This window comes from Balaenoptera musculus, chromosome 2 (assembly GCF_009873245.2).
Source record: "Balaenoptera musculus isolate JJ_BM4_2016_0621 chromosome 2, mBalMus1.pri.v3, whole genome shotgun sequence".
NCBI classification, from domain to species: Eukaryota; Metazoa; Chordata; class Mammalia; order Artiodactyla; family Balaenopteridae; genus Balaenoptera; species Balaenoptera musculus.
The window spans coordinates 66,624,959-66,643,539 of record NC_045786.1 but is presented as its reverse complement, the minus strand read 5'-3'; the positions used below and the strand labels follow the sequence as shown (position 1 = coordinate 66,643,539).

The following is an 18,581-nucleotide window of genomic DNA, read 5'->3' as shown; positions in this document are numbered from 1 at the left end:
TTCAACTAGATCACTGGCTATATTGAAAATGCTTATTTTCAATTTGCAGTTTTGCTGAGAAACATAGAATATGTCTAAATTAAGAATTTATAAAATCCAGTGCTCTTCAGTATAACTGTAAATTTAAAGCTACTCCCCACACTGTTGATATTCTAAGTTGGTCAGTTGATCACCAAGAACATATCCTGAGTTTGTGTCCTGCACTTGCTTTCTGGTTACAATGTATGTTTTCTCTTTATCATTTATGACTTAATGACAATAATTATTCTCATTGTCAACAGAAGCCATTTTTGTTGCTTTGTAAATAAATATCTTCTACCCTTTTTGTTAAGATACAAATGTTTCTATCATGCATTTGTTATGTATTTGGCAATTGTTATAATCACACCCACACATATATTGGTTATTTAAATTATAAAATCCAACATATTCAGAAACTGCTAACTCAAGAGTATTTCATAGATTATGGTTGGACAAATCAAAGATCAATAAGATAACACTAAGGAGCAGTCCTAGTTTTACAGTGAGAGGTTAGTGGTTTGCTGTCATTTAAGTGTATTCCCAACTGGTAAATGTTTTTAGAGCATTCTTTTTCTGCCTTTTGAATAGTAAATCTCCCACAACGAACAGAGTATTTAGCACTTTGCTGAATCTTATGTATTTAGAATTAAAATGCACTTTTTTATTTAACATTAAATAGAATCCTCTCCCTCCCTCATCTCTACCTCCGCTTCCCCAAAATAAATAAAGCTTTTCCAAATCTTTTACAATGTGAGCCGCTCCCCTGCTGGGAATGAAAAGGATGTTGGAGTCATTTGATGAATTGCTGGCGCTTCTGTGCGTCCACATTTTTCAATATACTTTTTTTTAACTGGACTTAAGCTGCCTAAATTTAAACGCTTCTTTTGTAAAGATGATAAAGAGGGCAAAGACTTCCATTGGCTTAGCCCTAATCTGTTTGCTTTGTTGTGATTCTTTTTTTTTTTCTTCTTTAACCTATTTATAAATCTAAATCTACATACAAAGGTCATTGGTTGGCTGAACTTAAACCATTTTACTCAGTAAATTTAATTAAGAAAATACAGTGCAACTCATAAGCAAATGAGTTTTTTCCTAGTTTTAAACCAAACCACCCTCTTGAGTGCTGATTGCCTTGCCCGACCCCTGGTGATACAGAAACAGGCAAAATTAAAAAGGACATTAAAGCTTCATTAAATCTGAAACACATTTAGTACAGTGACATATCTGCAGGCCATTTCAGAGAAGATTACATACTCTCTTTTGTAAGTTTCCTAATTTATAATACCTTGACAATAAAAACTGGGGAAATGCAAGTAGATTAATAGACCAGTAAGGGTAAAAGATACAGAATGGCCCCAGGTCCGTCTGTCTCTGAAATATTCACTCATAGCATATGTGCTCCCTCTTCCCCATAAGGGTTCAGTGTTTATTTTGACTTTTGACAGCCTCAGCCCTATCTGCTAAGAGCCCTTTTCCTTTTTTACCTTCTCCTAATTGAACTTGATAAAAAGGTTCTAGGGCTTAGCTATATATTTCCTTCTATTTTGCCACAAGACAAATAGTGTAGAACATAAACATTGCAGCTGCATTAAACCTAAAAGGGCAGAGACATATATGGAAGGCAGCTCCCCCTCCCAGGGCCTTAAAATGACTGCTTGTGGTGCCAGCCTTATAGTACCGCTGCCAGTTTTCACTAGTGCAGAATTGGAGGAATCCTTGGCTTGCCACTGGAGCAGCCCAGTGGTGACACTGTGGGAGAGGCAATGATTGTTGCGCGTCTCTGGTCAAGAGCAGGGAACCATTCTCTGCCCTCAGATTGAAAAGAGGTCAGACCTGCAAGATGCCTTAGAAACAGTCCTCGCAAGAATGTAGTTGACAAGTAAGACTGAGCTTCCACAGGATATCAGGAAAGTGCACATAAGTAAAGGCAGTTCCAAGAATGTTGAGGTCACTAGTTCAAGCATTGCCACCTGTTCCCAAGCAGGCTGGTACAGAGAGGCTCCCTGCTGAATTTTCTCTCTGTTCTCTTGATGGAGGTCTCTTACAGAGTAAATGAATATCATCAGCCAGCCTAATTACCTTTTACCAGTTGTGAGAGGGGGCCAAGTAGATGAGTGCACATTCCCAAGTCTGCTGTAGCTTTGCCTCTCCATAGAACGGTGATGACTTGAGAATTTGAGGCTTTGTGTTGAAGTGGAAAAAGTTCATATTTTTCACCTCATCCCACTCTTTTTTTTTTAAAAAGTCTTCCTTTTATCATTGCTTAGTTCTTTAATCTATAAGAACCAATGGCCAGTGTTGGCACTGGCCAGCTAGTTTAGACCTTAACTGTATATATGGTGGGCAAGTTTCTTCTGCTGGTAAGCTACGTGGACAGAATTCTTCCGTAGGCCCTAATGACATGTTCAACATGTACCAGAGTGAATGGTGCAGCACCTGTAGAAGGACTTCAGATAGGCTGTTCTAAACGTTTTCTAGTAGTTGTTAAGCTGTCAGCTTTTTCAGACGAGAGACCCTCCTCTTGCTACTTTTTCCAAATGAAAGAATGTGCAAAACTCATAATCTGCAGATGGGTGTGATGATAGGTGACAGCTTTTGGTGAGCAGTCACTGCCTGTCAGTCCAGTACAGAATTGTGCAAATGCCTAGCCCACCCATTACTGCCACAAAAGACCATAGTGGCTCCTTCTGAATCAATGTGCACATTCTCATTGGCCAGAGACACACTGTATTTACAGAATGTAAGTCAAATCAATAGCCTATATTGGGTGAGGGTGGAGTGGAGGCAGTGGAGAGCTGAGTCCCTCCCCTTCCTAATTAATAGCAGCATATAGACAACAGACATAATCACACAAAACTGTGAAAGGGAGTTTGATTAACATCCACACTCTCTTTCCTTCACTCTATAGTTGAACAGATTAATGACGTCCACCAAATGAAACAATGATAGTATAACTTCATGTCTAGAAAATCTGAGAACTCTGAGTATACAAGAAATGAGTACAAGGTAACAAATCTTACCAAGTATTCATATATGTATATATATACACACACACATATATACACACACACACACATCCAAATGAGTGTTGGCCCTTTCCAAGTAGTCACCTTACATGGTCATATGGTTTATTCCTATTACATTGCTGTTGCTCAAACTGGTTTTAGAACTTTAAAAATTAACCTCAGCATCTTCATGTCTATCCTTATTAAGGAGCAAAATATTTATTCTTTGAAGTTGGCTTTGGGTTTTGGTAATACCCATAGGCCATTCAGACCTGAGTCAACAAATAATTTACATGATCAAAAAGCAGAGGGGTATAATTTTAAGCTCAAGATAAGATGCAGTTCTGATAAAGTGAAGTAGTTGTTCTTCTGTGACTTGAAATGATTCTAAACACAGTTCCAAAAGAGGAGTTCAAAAATGTTTGAGCAGTGTCAGTGTCTTTGAGATAAGTGCACAACTTCTCAAGATCTAGAAAAGCAATGTAATATGCTGGAAAGAATCCTGGATTAAGTTGCAAGTCTTGGGGTCAGTCCCCAGGCTTCTACTGATTAACTGTGTGGAAACATCTTCAATGGGACTCTGGGGTTCTAATCGGTAAAATAGATTGATGTTTCCTTGGATCCATTCTAGCTTCAAAGTTCCCTGATGTAGTGATTCTACTTTGAAAATATTTACAAATACCTATAAAGGATTTCAGACCTGACGATGGGCCACATTATGAAGTTGCAAAATTTAGCCACTGTTTTCTTTAAATAAATTATGGTATGTTTGGTAAATTTGATCTTATCACTTCATATCAATCCTATTCCTGGTTGAATCATTTCGTTTTCACAGGTGAGAATCCAAAGACCAAAATTAAGTGAGTGGCCTAGAAACACATCGCAGTTTACAAATTAAATAAAATTGGAAGCTGTAAGGATTCGCTTAGCCAATTTCAGACCTATAGTTCCAACTTCACAGTCTTGAAATGCCACTTTCCCACTAGTAGTAGCTCTTTTCTTCTAAATATGAATGGATGAAAAAAACTAACAAATGAATGAAAATAATGGCAAAATTTTCTATTTCACATGGCCCACTCCCCATTTCCTACAACTCTTCCTATAATACTTATAACTGAAAATTCTACAGAGCTGTGGGCTAGGAGCAATTAAGTGTTTCCATTTTTACAAGAGGAAAATCCGACAATATCCTATGGTTTTACATCTCTGTCTAGAAGAAACTGTCGTACACTTGTAAATGTGAATAATGCCCGTACAGCTGACAATATTCCTAAGAGAAACTATGTAAGGGTAGTGTTTAGTTGTTAAAAATAGAATATTTTATCAGGGATACAACATTGTCCAATGTGAATGTTCATTCTATATATAGCTTTCAATGTAATTACAGCAATAATTTAGTTTGTGCATTTAAGGTTGTGAGCTTTTTATATTTGCTGGATGTAATTCTGAAATTTAGTACTTGTCTGTCTTAAGATCTGCCCTGCATGCAAATCTATAACTAGACAAATATTATTTCCTTTCTCAGCTTGCTCTTGGGAGGTTTCCATATCCTCAGGTAAGATTGTTCATTACTGCCGTTTTCCACTGTGACATTCATTCCTATGTATGAAGTGCAGGGAGCAATTGTGAACATTTGAGCCACATACAAATAAATCTGTCCTGTTAAATTGAAAAGTGATATCTTAAAGGAGTCATTTAGGAGTCTCTATTGATTTTTGATTTTTTTATACTCCAGATTTTTTTCCTCTTTGTTAAAGGTTGAAAGCCATCATTGTGCTCTTCCTTTGTGTGACACTGGTAATGTTTTTCCTCATCCCAACCCAGTACCATGTGCTCTTACTGAGGTTGGAAGAGGGGCACAGCCTTTTCTTGATACACTATTTGCGTTTTTGGATTCAATTAGTTATTTGAATTAAAGGATTGAGGTGAAGGGTGAAAATATCTAATCTAGGTCATTATTTTTTGCTAAGCAAATAGATGTGCCCCCAATTTTATGTGGCTGTGATTTCGAACATTTTCTTTTTAAAAAATTTGCCCTTCCTATTTACATTTCTAGGAAAATAAAATGTCCATTGTGTTACCATTGCTGATAATAATCTCTATAGTAATTTCTTTAAGATTTTTGTTATAGAAGGGTGCTAGCACTTAAAATATAAAGCTATTTTGTGGTTTGAAAATGATTCCCCAGTGTGTGGGGGGAAATAAGTGAAATGTCTAGAGGGATGAAAAATGAATGGTTTGACTGTTGGTTGATGCTCCCTGTTTTTCTGGCATCTTGGTCTGTACAGGCCAAAGTGCCTGGAGGCATGTCTGATTTAAAGGTGGTGTTGGTCTCTGCTCTTTAAGCATCTATTAACTTGCTATTATTATGCAAATAAGTGTTGTATTACACATACTAATTTATGCATGGTTAGATTATGCAGATGCATCACAAACATGGTTATTGAATAATAGGATGGGGCTCATTCTCTCTACCATCTTTATAAGCAGTTTTAAGCAAATTGTCCTGGTACCCATGTGGACATTTAAAGCCCCTTCACACGCTGAAATGTCTCTTTTGTATCCTTTTTCTTTTATAGTTAAAGCCATCAGATAAGTGGAGGAGAAATCATCCAAGTTGTTAGGTTCACTTTTCAAATTTGTAGGATTCTTTGCTTAAACATAATCTTTTCCTTAAAGAGAAGATCCAAAATGTAATCACTTGGCATGCATGCTCGCATTTAGTGAGATTTTACTGTATACAGCCTTGCTGCTTAGCTCTAGGTAGCCCATCAAATTAAAATCACATTTTCAGGATTTATAGCTCATTAGAATATTTATCTTGGTAAGCCTGTTATTCTGTCAGTAATTTTTAAACAATTCACTGTTTGGCCAATGTATGCAATCCCCTCAGATTTTGTAAATGAAGAGAAGAGGCACTATATAACTTCTCTCAAACAAATCTTAATAGAAAACTTGTATAAGCCATCTAAGAAAAAAAAAAAACAAAGATTGGGAATGTAGCTGTATTCTTGAGATTCCTAATGCCTAGAGTATTTAATCAGTGAGATTTGATAAGTGATAAGTCTAAGAAACGATTGCATTTGACAAATGAAGCTTTTGAAGGCTCTGGTAGAATTTAGAAAGAGGCTGTCTACCTTTGCAGTATTGTTTTCTGGAATGTTTAAGTATATGTTTACTTGATCAGTCGAGTGGAAGTTGGACAATTCTAATGCGCTGAACTCCCTAGGTAGCAATCACTGTTATGCCAGAGTAAGGGGAAAACTGTATTCCTTGAATCGTGATAGAATATTGTCACCAAATTGGGACTTTCATTTCAAATAATAGAAGCAGCTTTGATGCCATCAGGCCTATTTCCCAGGTCTTTCAACAGAAGTTTGTGCACTTCCTTGCTGGAATCAGTAATGACTTTTGATGGAGTTGGCATTTATTTTACAGGCTTTGTACTATAGACTGAAGATTGGAAAAGGTTACTTTATAGATTCCTTTTCTACCCTTTTGCCTTCAAATAAAGCACATGAAGAAAAATGTTTATTTTTATAGTATCACAGGGACTGGATTATGAAATAATACCTTCTCTTTGGCCCATATTATCTCATTTGAACCCCTGACCACTCTGTGTGATAGCCTCCCCTCATAAACTGGACAAACAGGATGGCTGATTTGCCCATTGTTGTACTGTAGGTGGTTTGGGGCCATTGAATCCCAAGTGGAATAGGTAGGAGTGAATCACATACTCTCAGGAGTGGAAAGTGATCTCAGACAACATTGAATCAAACCTCTCTACAATATCTCTGAAAAGCAAAGTTGAACACCTCCAGTGATAGGTAACTCACTAGTTTACAAAGCAGCCATAGACTCAAAGCTTTATTTACCGGGCTGAGGACTGCCTCATCTTAATTATTACCCACTGGTCTGGCCCTTGAACACATGAAAGATTTTCATATATCCTTAAGATCTCACAGTTTTGCATCCCTTCTGTACCCAGGGCTGGGTACTCAAAGTCAAATCAGGGAACCAGCTCTCAGCTGCCTTCACTAGTGGCAAGCTGAGGAGACTGGCCTGTTTGAAAGAACTCTAGACCAGGAGCCAGAAGATTAGGATTAGAACCCAGCTCTAACAAGCTCCGGTCACTGCAGGCCTTAATTCTTGGCTTTGGCCTGTTTCCTCATCTCTAAAATGAGCATCCTGATACCTACCTTTCCTATCTGATTAGAAGTATGCAGATCAAATAAGATTATGGATATGAATTTCTAATCCTCAACCAAAGGTTGCAAGAGGATGCACTCGCAAACTGCCAGCTGCCGCTGGAGCAGAGTGTAAAATGAGCAGAAGGGAAAGAGGGGAGGCGAGGCCAGCGTCCAGACTCGTCCTTCCCCCAGCCCAGCGTCAGTGCTGCTGACAGCGTCGTTAGCAGCGCCTCTTCCTGCCGGTGACACAGTGTGTATCTGGTGGGGATGCAGACGAGGGAGGGGTGTTGGGAAGATAGCAGGGAGAGTCAGTAGCCTGGGACCAACATAAAGGTTAAAGGACTGGATTTTTTGTTGAGATAATCATTCTCCATGAATCTCATTGTTTGGGGGGGTTGGGTTTTTATCTGTTATTTGAAAACACTGTCTATTTTAGTTTCCTTTAGGCCTTAAAGTTGCGTAGCCTCACTGGCATGCAGTTTAGGGCTCTATGGAAAGAAAGGTTAGGAGCCATTATAAATACACAGTCTTATTACTACAGCTTATAATAGAGGAACAACGGTGTCAGATTCACCTCGCACCTTTCCGACAACCAGCTCCAAAGCACTTGCTGTTATCTGACTCGGGCTGTGTATCCCACCTGCAGGGACTGTTATTTCCAGCCTCCAGGTGAGCAGACTGAGTCTCAGAGAGATGAGGCGCCTTGCCTTGGGGATGAATGGGTACAGTTAGAGCGAGGACTTGCAGGCGACTAAACCAAATGACTGGCTCTGTGAACTCTGATTTTGGTTGGCTGTTCGAACCACTGCCCTCCTTCCTGCTCAGCCCCACCAAGCCCTTCTCCTGGCTCTCCTTCTCTGCCCTCGGGAGGCCTCCTGTGTAGATGAGAAGGGTTGGTCCATGGAAGATGATGACAAGACCATTCCCTAGAGCGCTTTTGCTTTGCTTACCATGTGTTTAGCAGAGTGATGGATCTGGAGGGACCCAGAGCTCTCACTGACCCCAGTGCCATTAAACTCTGGGTGCCTGTGAAGGATATTCCACAACAGCATAATGAAAACTTGTGTTTTTAAACATCTGGTAAACAGATAGTATCTCAATTTCTTGAACAATTTAGCTTTAATAGTCATCGGGAAAAATGTGCAAGTCCGGACAAGGACTAGAGCTGTGTATAGTTAATCACGTAGATCCAAGTCCAGTTGACTTAAAAAACATGATGGTGGGCAATGGTTTGTTTAATGGCACCATAATTTAGGAGAAATGAAAAAGATTGCCTGCTAAAAATTGTCATCCTTCATTCAGACTTTACAACAGTACCCTGCATTAGGATGATAGTAAATCCATTAAGGAGACTTCTCAGGGGATGTGCCAGCTCTGGCATTTGGAAATTTGGTAAGCAAGATGCCACAGGAAAGTGAAGATAATATAGATACAAATGTATTTCAGGTACTTTTGCATGTGTAAAAATGTTCTTCTTCTTTTGGCTACATTTCCCGATCTTGGTTAATAAGTTACATCAAAATGACCTGAAGTTAAAAAAAGAAAAAAAATCTGAGCAAATAGTGCCCCTGGTATTGTAAAGCTTTGAATGTTTTCACACCCCATTAATTTATTACTTCTCTTTCTTCATCTTTAAATTTCATTTTTTTTTTTTTTTCAAAAATTCCGACTCCCTGCTGCTGCAGTGATTTTCATCTTGTTGTTAATTTTCCCTGCTCCATATGGAGCTCCAGACATTTCACCTGGAGGCTGTACTAGATTTTGCTGTAGTGATTGTACTTCCGGAGGCCAAAACTGTCATTTAGGGTTCCTGGTGCATCTGTCTGCGCCAGGCTTTTCACTGGCATGGGAGAGTGTGAATAACAAATTGGATGCACCTGAGATTCAGATGATTAGTGTGTTTTGTGAATCTCCACGACTTGTAAGCAGATAGCTCTGGGGTTCCGGGGGGCGGGGTGTTGGGGGGAGGGCTAAACAGCAACTGGGTGAATCTGTACTCACACCTTACATTTGGGGCTTTGCGAGGGAAGTGCAAACATCCTAGGCAGTCTGAGTGCAGAGAGAGTAACAAATATTTCATCCTGCCTTGTCATTGATTAGAAAAGAGCCTTTAATTTCATTTCACCCCATGTTGTGATTAATTTGCATTCTTTGTCAGAAGTTAATGGAGTTTTTTATGGTTCACTCTGAAATCCTTGAAGACATCAGACTTGATCTGATGTTTATACAACCGCCAGCGGAATTTTTTCGTTTGATTGATGGCAAGCTTGATGTTATTCCAAACGGCTTTTTAAGCTGTTTTTAAGAATTATTTGAATAAAATGCAAGCAAGATATTGTTGTAATGATCAAGATTATCTGTTAAAAATCTGTTTCAAATAAAGAAGATGATAAGTAGTAAAAAGGATCAAAAATATGAGATATAGTGAATAGTGATGTTATTTGTTAAAATACATAACAATGGCATTCAAATAAATTATTGCAATATACAGAGATCATTTTTATTGAAAAAACATACCATCATCTGGCCAAATAGAGTAATTAAGACCAAGGCAAAAGGAAAGTCTGCATCTTTGGGATTAAAAATCTTTACTACCAATTGGCATTTCTCATTTACTCTGCCACCTTTTGCCACCAATGTACGAAATAGAGATCTGCTGTTCTTAACTCAAGGAGACAGGGTCTGTCAGGCCTGTTAGCTGAACAAAATGATGACATATTACTTGTCTCAATAAGGACGCATTCTTAAATCCCAATACAAGTTAAACATAAGTGGATAATAGAGGATTTTAAGTGAAAGACATGTATTCTTAATAGTATAATGACTGGCCTTTTTCACAAGATAGTACAGAAATGAAAATATCCTGTTGTTAAAAAGCAAAGTACCCCACTTGTTCATGGGTAAGAGAAACATGTGTTCACCCCCCGTACACTGTATATCAAAGTATGAAGGAAGCTGTAGGCGGCATTTGCTCAGAACCCCCTGCTACTAACCAAGGAAATATGTTTTGCAAATGCTTTTTGATTACTGATACCATTTGTTTGATTTGGGGGCTTTGCCTTGCTTCAGCAGATCCTTGCTTTGCTGTGATTGCTGCTAGTGAGACTTACTCATAGGTCAAAAAGCTACTTATCTGAGCACTTTCATTTAAAACAGATTAATTTATTTGCTGTATCTGAAAGTTTGCTAAATAATTGGGTGGTTTTAATTGAAGTTACTGCATTCTGATCCTTGTATTAACATGATCTAAGGTCCTTTTTATTATATGCAATCCATATTATTGACCACAATTGCCCTGTTTTCATTTAAATGTAAGCAGCTTGTCAAGTAGAAAATATTTTGTTTAACTTGCCCTGGAAACCTGCTATTTTAATGTGTGTGAGGTTTTTTTTTCAATTGACAGACTGTCTTTTAAACATACGTTTATTTTGTAGTAATAAATTGTGCTCTGGATAGAGTATTTGTCTTGTAATAAAGTAGAAAGCATATGTTCTTAAAACTATTTTAAAATATTAAACATTTTTCAAAAGTCAATGTCAAAATACTAGAGTATTTACACCTAATTTTATTCATGTTTTAAAATCCTTTGAGTATATTATTATTAATCCTAATTTTGACAATTTAATATGGTTTTATATTCAGTATTAAATTCACACTATAGATATCACTGTCTTATTTATGTATTAATGTACTAATTATGCCTAGACCAACCTAGTATTGCAAAATTAAACCTAAAAAGTTTGCCTTCTTTGAAAAGAGGTATTTGGAATCTATCCTTTGTTGCATGAACTTTTTGAAATATGAACATCAAGGATTTTAGTAAACTGTAAGTATCCAGATTTTGTGTGAGATCTCTGGGCAAAGAAAAAAACAGCAGTGGGTTATTACCCCAACTTCAGGTTCTAACCTTTAATTGGCAAGAGTCCAAAAGAGTGATATGTGTACAGTTTTATTTTTCCAAACATTTCTAGCCTACATGTTTTAATTCATTGTTTATTTTCATCCTCACTATTGAGGATATAGACAGTTAAAATATACTGCTATTTCAAGCCATAAAATCAGATTTTATGTTCCATAAAATGCAGAGGTGAAATTTAGGTGATATGAAGATGTTCACTGATACACATTTGCTTCTTCCCAGGAATTTTTTAATTGTCTATGTCAAATTTTTCTCCCAATGTCTATTTCATACTTATCAAGAGGTCTCATAATTTTATTTGCTTAGTCTATGCTGAAGACAGGAGGTGGGTTCCCACTATATCTTTAAAATGGAGCAGAAATGGAAGAGAAATCATCCCCCAAATGTGGGTAGCTTAGAAATGTGAAACTTCCCATTAAAGATAGATTACTTGTTAATACCTCAATTGAGGTATATGTAGTTAGCCAGCTAGGTTAGTGATTGTTTCTGTTTTTTTAAAAAGCACTAACCCAATGTTGGTTTGGTTTTATAGCACCTTCTAAACTATTTTATGACATACATCTCAGTTTAATTGAACATGTATTTGTCATTGAGCATCTACTCTGTCCTGGCACTGTGCGAAGCACTGGGAGTACAGAAATGAAACAGATGTGGTCCCTGCTGTCAAAGAGTCCAATGCAGTGGGAAGAAAAACATAAGCAAATGACAGTTGATATAAAAGGAGCCCTACAGGAGGTACTATGCTCTGGCCGCAAGAGTAAGAGGTCAGCTCACTTTAGGAAACTGTGGTTTCACAGGGTAGATGATGCTTGAGCTGAGGCTGTAAGGCTAGAAGGATGGAAAAGAACTTTCCAGGTATTCTAGTCAAGAGGAGAGTCATCTTGTAAAAGATAAAGGTCTAAAGCAGCATGTTGTATTTGGTGTCCTTGCAGTACTTCAGCTCAATAGGTTACTACTGCTACTGTGACATTCATCTCCCTAATAGTTTGGGAATGTCCTTAGATGGCTTCTAAAGCAACACTGGGAGGGAAGTAAGAAAGGGTTGGTAGAATGATAGAGGAGAGAAGTGCTGTATCAGGATGGAGATGGCACATGTAGCAGAGACCAGATGATGAAATTGAGCTTGAGAATTTCATGAATCCCTTTGAGATGACTGAGAGCCAGTCTGAGGTTGGAAATCACTGCATTTTCAGATTTCTACCCTAAGGTCAGTTGGCACATGCCTCTGAGGGGTTCCCTGCCACCCTTTATGAATTTAACTTGGCACATCGTAGAACATTTTCTAGACTGCTGGAGGATTGGTCGTCATAATCAAATGAGCTAATACCTAAGAGACCACTTTGAAAAAAATAAGGTGGTAAATAAGAGCAAGGTAATATTAGTATTATTTATATTTCCAGAAGGTACTTTAGGGATTTACCTATGTAACTCTGAAAATATATGACCATGTCTCACTCCAGTTAGGACTGAAATGAATTACTTTTCTGATCCCATAAGAGCCTTCCTTTACAGTCTTTCTTTTTTGTGTTATAATTTATCATTCACAATCACAATCATTAATATATAGAATTATATGCAGAATCTAGTCATTTTTAATTCAGTAACTGGGGACCATGATTCTTTTACAATTTTTAAATAATCAGTTTAGCCCAGAAATAGAATTGAAGTTTGAAGTAATGAACTTGGTGCCCAGTCTGGCTTTTAGGGGTGACTTCGCTCTCTTCTTTCCCTCTTAGACTTTGTGGTCTGGAAGGCCTTCCATTTTTCCCCCTTTGGTTTCATTGGTACTACCTCATGGAATCATAGAATTTCAGGATGTGAGGAGATCTTACAATGGTCTAGTCCAACTCATTTATTTTACAGAGGAGGAAAGGGGGGTCCATAGCCATTAAATGACTCACTGATGATTACCAGTTATTTGGCAACAGGATCAGACTGTCTCCCACTCTAGAGGGATGGGGCAGGGGGAGAAAGTGAGAGAAGGCACCCAGAGGCTTTGAGCCCAAATAGCTATCCTTATTTTACACACCCATCCACTCAAGTACTGCCTCCAACTGGTGTGTCTACAGAGATGGAAGTTACTGTCGTAGGATGCTCCATGCCTGCCAGGTAATTGCTGATGGATATGGATCCCTGGGGGGAAGTGGTCTTCAACAGCAGTAGTAGCAGCAGCAACAACAGACAAAGACATCAACTTTATTGTACTCCAGTGTTTTACTTATCACCATTCAGTATAGAAAACTTGGGTAGATTTGGGGCTAGGGGCTCATTGGCATCCAAGTTAAAAAGGGGGCAGACCTGGCCAAGCTTTGTTTGAGTACAGATTACTTTTTAAATATTTAACAGTTCTGGATTAATGCCTGGGGAGTTTGGGAATTCTTCCTCAACTAAAATGTTAATGATGCTAAGAACCCAACCCTCTTTAGTGCCAATAAAACAGACAAGCTAAGTTCATTGAAAAATCAGTGAGTTGCCTAAAAGGAGCAAAGAGCTGATTCGATTTAAGACTGGAGATTGCCCAGGACACACCAGGTGGAAGGAGGGTGCCAGGGACTGCTAGGAGCTAAGAAAGGAGGCAGTTGTCTGTTTACGCTCAGAGCCAAGGTGTCGTCCCCAAAGAATTGTGGGAAACTGAGGAAAGCAATTAGAACCAAGTATAGACTCTGTTGTGCTGTACACTGTCAAGGTCTATAGGTGGTGACACCATGAGGGGAAGGAAAGGAAGTCTGGGGAAAGAAAGACCAAAGAGGGTGATGGAGCTTGTCTTGTTTTCTGTTCAGAAACAGGTTTCAGAGAGCACCATTCTGGGCATGAGGAGACCTCGACCCCAGTCCTAGCTCTAGTTTGGTAAAATACAGTAAACAAAAGAATGTTCCCGGCTAAAGGCCTCCCTCCAGCCCCTGCTCTTTGGTCAGCCCTATGCCTCCTTGGTAGCCAGGCAGCTGGAAATGCTCAGTGACTCAGGGCAGAGGCAACTGGGGTACAGCAAGTGACACACCCAACAAGTGACAAATTGAATCATTATCAGTATATGGTTTCCGCCCAGCCACACACACAGAGCTAACCTGAGTTCTGGTCCTGGCTGTTCCTATTAGTTGTTTGACCTTATTTCTTTTCAGACCTCAGTTTCCTCATCTGGAAACTGATGGAGGTGGCCTAGGTCAGTCACGTGCCAAATACAGTAGGTGGGCATCCACTCCCTGACACATACACACATGCATGCACACACGAACACATTATCTGTTAATTTTCAAAATGTGTCTAAGTAATATCTTGTATGAACCAAGAGTTATTTGGTAAACAAAGACTGAAAAATGCTGGACTAGATACTTCTGTGGTCTCCTTTCATCTTGTATGAACAGTTTCCTCCTCTTTTCCATACCTTCAGCCACCTTACTCAACACCGTCTCCCCATGTCCTCCCTTAGAGTTTATTGAAACCTTATTTTACTTATATCAAAATATGAGAGGTGTGAACCGAAACTCTGAAACAGAAGTCAGACTTTCTTCGGTTCATTCTAGATCCATGACTTCTTCTCTTTAAACCTATTTTGAATTTACAGTCTAGCCAGTAAGACACATGTTAATTAACATGGTTATATGTGACTGTATTTCAAGATTTTTTTTCTTTCCTAATCCTGTATGAACCATGTATTGGCTGCAGTTACAGCTTATCTCAGAATCTCAGCAGGCCAAAAAATGTTGTCAGATATATCGCAGTTAAAAAAAAAAAAAAAAGGAGCGATATGTGGAGTCTTAGCTCACAAAGAAAACCTTCCTTGCAATGCCTAAAAATATAACTTGTTTTGGGAGGCGTGGGGAAGCTGTCTTAGAAATTGACAGCATCCTGAATCCAGCGAACTATATTTTATACAAATATTCAGTGACATTTAGAGGAGCGTGCAAGCCCTGTGCTTAAGTCTCAGCTCTGCCACTAAATTTCAGGGAACTTAATAAGTCACTTTGTTTTTGTGGACCAGCAATTATATCTTATCCATCATCTGAGTCCTAGAGTCTAGTACAGTGGCTGGCACAGAGTAAGTACTTCATAAACATATATGAATTGATGAATTGATAATTTAGTTTAATTTTACTTTTTTTACATGTTGGCAATAGCATGTTTTAGAATCAGCAGGAACTAAGAATCAATACACATCCTTAGGCTTTAAATTAATAATTTCATCCCCTTTTCTTCCATGTCTGTATTTCCACTCTACCCTGCCAGCATTAATACCTGAAGAATAAAAGCTTCCAAGGAGATGTGATAGTTGTCTTCAGATATTTGAGGATTCCCTGTAAGAAAGGATGTGGATTTGTACTATTAGGGTAGAACTGGAACAGGAGGTAGAATGGACAATCAGAAAACGCAAGCTCCGCATTACTGTATGTATTCAGACAGAAGTCCGGTCAGCAGGGGCGTAAAGGATGGATTCAAGGGTCAGATGGGGCGGAAGCTAGGTCAGATTACAAAACCTTTCAGGTGCTTTCAGACACCAAGTCTATGAGTCTGCTTCAGTTTTGGGCAAGCCTCTCCTCAGCCAAACAAATAAAAGGTTGATGCATTTTCTGTCAGTTACAGGGGAAAGACAACAGGTAGAAACTTCATCAGACTTGTCTAGATTCTGTAATTGGTTTAATGATCCACTCATTTTGACTCTCAAATACTCTGTCAGTATGAAACACATAAGAAATAGAAGAGTACAGGAAAGAAGTAATTCTTTTTCAGCCCAAGACTTACAGACTTCTCTGTTTCTCTCCACTGAGCCAACTATGTGACGTGGCTATCAAAAATGTGAATGCACTTGTAGCCTCTATGACAGTCTACTTAACAGTGTATAGTGTCCAAAGCAAGGTGATCTAAGCCAGTGCAAGGTATGTGTTCAGGCGTGGATATCACACTTTATGAGGAACGTACACATACGGCACCACACTCAGAGAAAGGTAACCTCAAAGGAGAATGTGAAATCATGCTTGGGTCCTTCTAGGCAGCTTTCTGGTTCAGGTCACAGAAAACCCAACTCAAAGTTGCCTCAATCATAAGGGAAATTTATTGAATTGCGTGACCGAAAATCTAAGTATTGCTGGTTTTAGGTAGAACTTTAGCCGGTAAGCCACTTTGAGCTCTATTCTTATTAGGCTTCTCCCTTCACAGACCAAGAATGGCTGTGGAGTTCCTGGGGTGACCTGCTTCCCAGTTTAGAAGGAAAGAACAGGTCTCTTTTCCCCCACAAGCAACCAGAGGCTCTGGGCTTCAGTTTGATTGGACCAGTTTAACTCCCTGCACCCAGGGCATTTAGGTGATGCCAACTAGTTTAAGCCTGAACCACATGCGCCATCTCTAAAGCTGGGGGCGAAGTCTTCTTCCCACGAAGCACATGGGCTGCTTAGGGGCGGGGGAATGCTGTTAGAGTGTCATTACTAATGGAAGGGAGAAGGATAGAGGGCAACCAAACATAGCAAATGATCCTAGGAAGAAAATATCAATAGGATGTTTGTTCAGGAAAGAAAACATTGTGGAGGCATGACAGCTATCCTCAGATATGTGAAGAGCTGTCATTAGACTTAATCACTACAGCTCCAGACCATGGGCACATCTTATAGGAAGACATATTTGGACTCAAAATAAGAATGAACTTCCTAACAATTCAAGCTACCCAAGATAGAATTGTTGGAATCCCATCACTGCAAGTCTTCCAGCAAAGACAGGATAGCTGTCTGTCAGGAATATTTGTTTTTCATTGGTTCCCCCACTCTTTTTTTTTTTTTTTTTAATTATTCTTGGCTGCATTGGGTCGTAGTTGTGGCACGCAGGATCTTTCGTTGAGGTGCGTGGGCTCTTTGTTGCGGTGTGCAGGCTTCTCTCTAGTTGTGGCATGCAGGTTTTCTCTCTTTAGTTGAGGCGCCTGGACTCCAGGGTGCATGGGCTCTCTAGTTTGCGACAGGAGGGCTCTCTAGTTGAGGCACGTGGACTTAGTTGCCCCGCGGCACGTGGGAACTTAGTTCCCTGACCAGGGATCAAACCCACGTCCCCTGCATTGGAAGGCGGATTCTTTACCACTGGACCACCAGGGAAGTCCCTGTCAGGAATATTATAAAGCGAATTTCTACATGGAACAAGGAATTGGACTACTTGACCTTGAACATCGTTCTGGACTCTGTGGCATGTGGAGGATTTAAGCTAATAGAGATGCAAACTAACTGATAGCTCCAGAAAAAACCTTTCAGACATTTTGACACACTAAAATAACTTTTGCTATGGCAGATTTATTTGACCATAAGGAGTAGAATGATCAACAGGCCTTTCTCAGAAAAAGCAACACCTCCCCCTCTCACCCCTCTCCCATACACAAAGAACAGATATTCTTCCTAGATTCTGAAATAAGCCCACACATTTTTTGGAGCAAAGAAAAGAGAAAAGTTTGATACAGCAGATGTCTAAAATCTTCTTTGAAAAGCTAGTGCTTAATGGACTCCTTGACCAGACCTTGTACCATTAGGGAAAAGGTCAGTTTTGTAATTCACATTGGTCGTTTTCAATTGTGATCCTAAGCCCCTGCTTTTCTCACAGAATTTAGGTCTAAATATTACAATTCTCATTTACTTGCCGGGGAGATGATTTAACGCTGGCTCTTGTACACCTGTGTGGGGGAGGACCTGAGCTATGTCAATTTTACATACACAAGGGATAAAAGAGTATAGACTGGCAATCAGGTCCTTTTTTTCCTGCTCACTGACTGGCAGACCCAGCACATGAATGATGTTGCACCGTACCTTGGTGCTCCAGCTGTTGTGTGTTGTGTGACAATGCATTGTCCTTGATACTCGGGAAGCAGTAAGAGCCAAGTGACCTAATTTATGGCTGCAGTGATTTTCTGCCTGGTCCCATCTGAGCTGTGCCCTCCTCTAGGCATCTTGGAGCCTTTCTAGCCCGCCCAGCTGTTTGTTAAATTCAGGGATATCTATTTTTAACTTTTTAAAACTGGTCACTCCTGAATGCAGCACCCCAGCCTGAGTTTGGGGTGTGGGGCAGGGAGAAGGTGCCAGTGAGTGGATCTTAGAATGTGGGAATCATAGTGACCTTCTTACACCTTATTGAGTAGCCCCTTTCTAAATCCTCTTATCACTTATTTTTAAGTGATTGATTTGTGTTTAAATAAGTGATATGAGTTATTTTTTGTTTCTGTTTTGTTTTGTCCTATACAAGCTATGCTAATGGATTCACAGGCATGATAAGAACTTGAACAAGGACAGAGGCTGATGAACAGGGGAGATAGGATAGCACAAGTGAATTGTTTTTGTTCATTTATATTATTAGAAATAATATATATTATTCATTTATTTTGTCTCATAATACATTCAGTGTCTAAAAATATCAGTTTGCCAAAATTCCCATTTGTAGTTAACCTGGGTAAGTTTCGTTCTGTTCCTTTTCAAAAAAGCAGTCCTT

The 18,581-nt window shown here is 39.2% G+C and overlaps 1 protein-coding gene across 4 annotated transcripts in view; it reads left to right on the top strand.

Annotated features, from left to right (window-relative positions):
- Positions 1–18,581, top strand: part of MAP2K5 (mitogen-activated protein kinase kinase 5) — a 266,747-nt gene that overhangs the window by 182,312 nt on the left and 65,854 nt on the right. For 3 of the 4 annotated variants that reach the window (XM_036843578.1, XM_036843577.1, XM_036843581.1), the window contains exon 17: positions 4,552–4,581. The exons of the other annotated variant lie outside the window; for it this stretch is intronic. In XM_036843578.1, the coding sequence (XP_036699473.1) occupies positions 4,552–4,581 (30 nt within the window). The remainder of the gene's footprint in view (positions 1–4,551; positions 4,582–18,581) is intronic. 4 annotated transcript variants of the gene reach the window in all.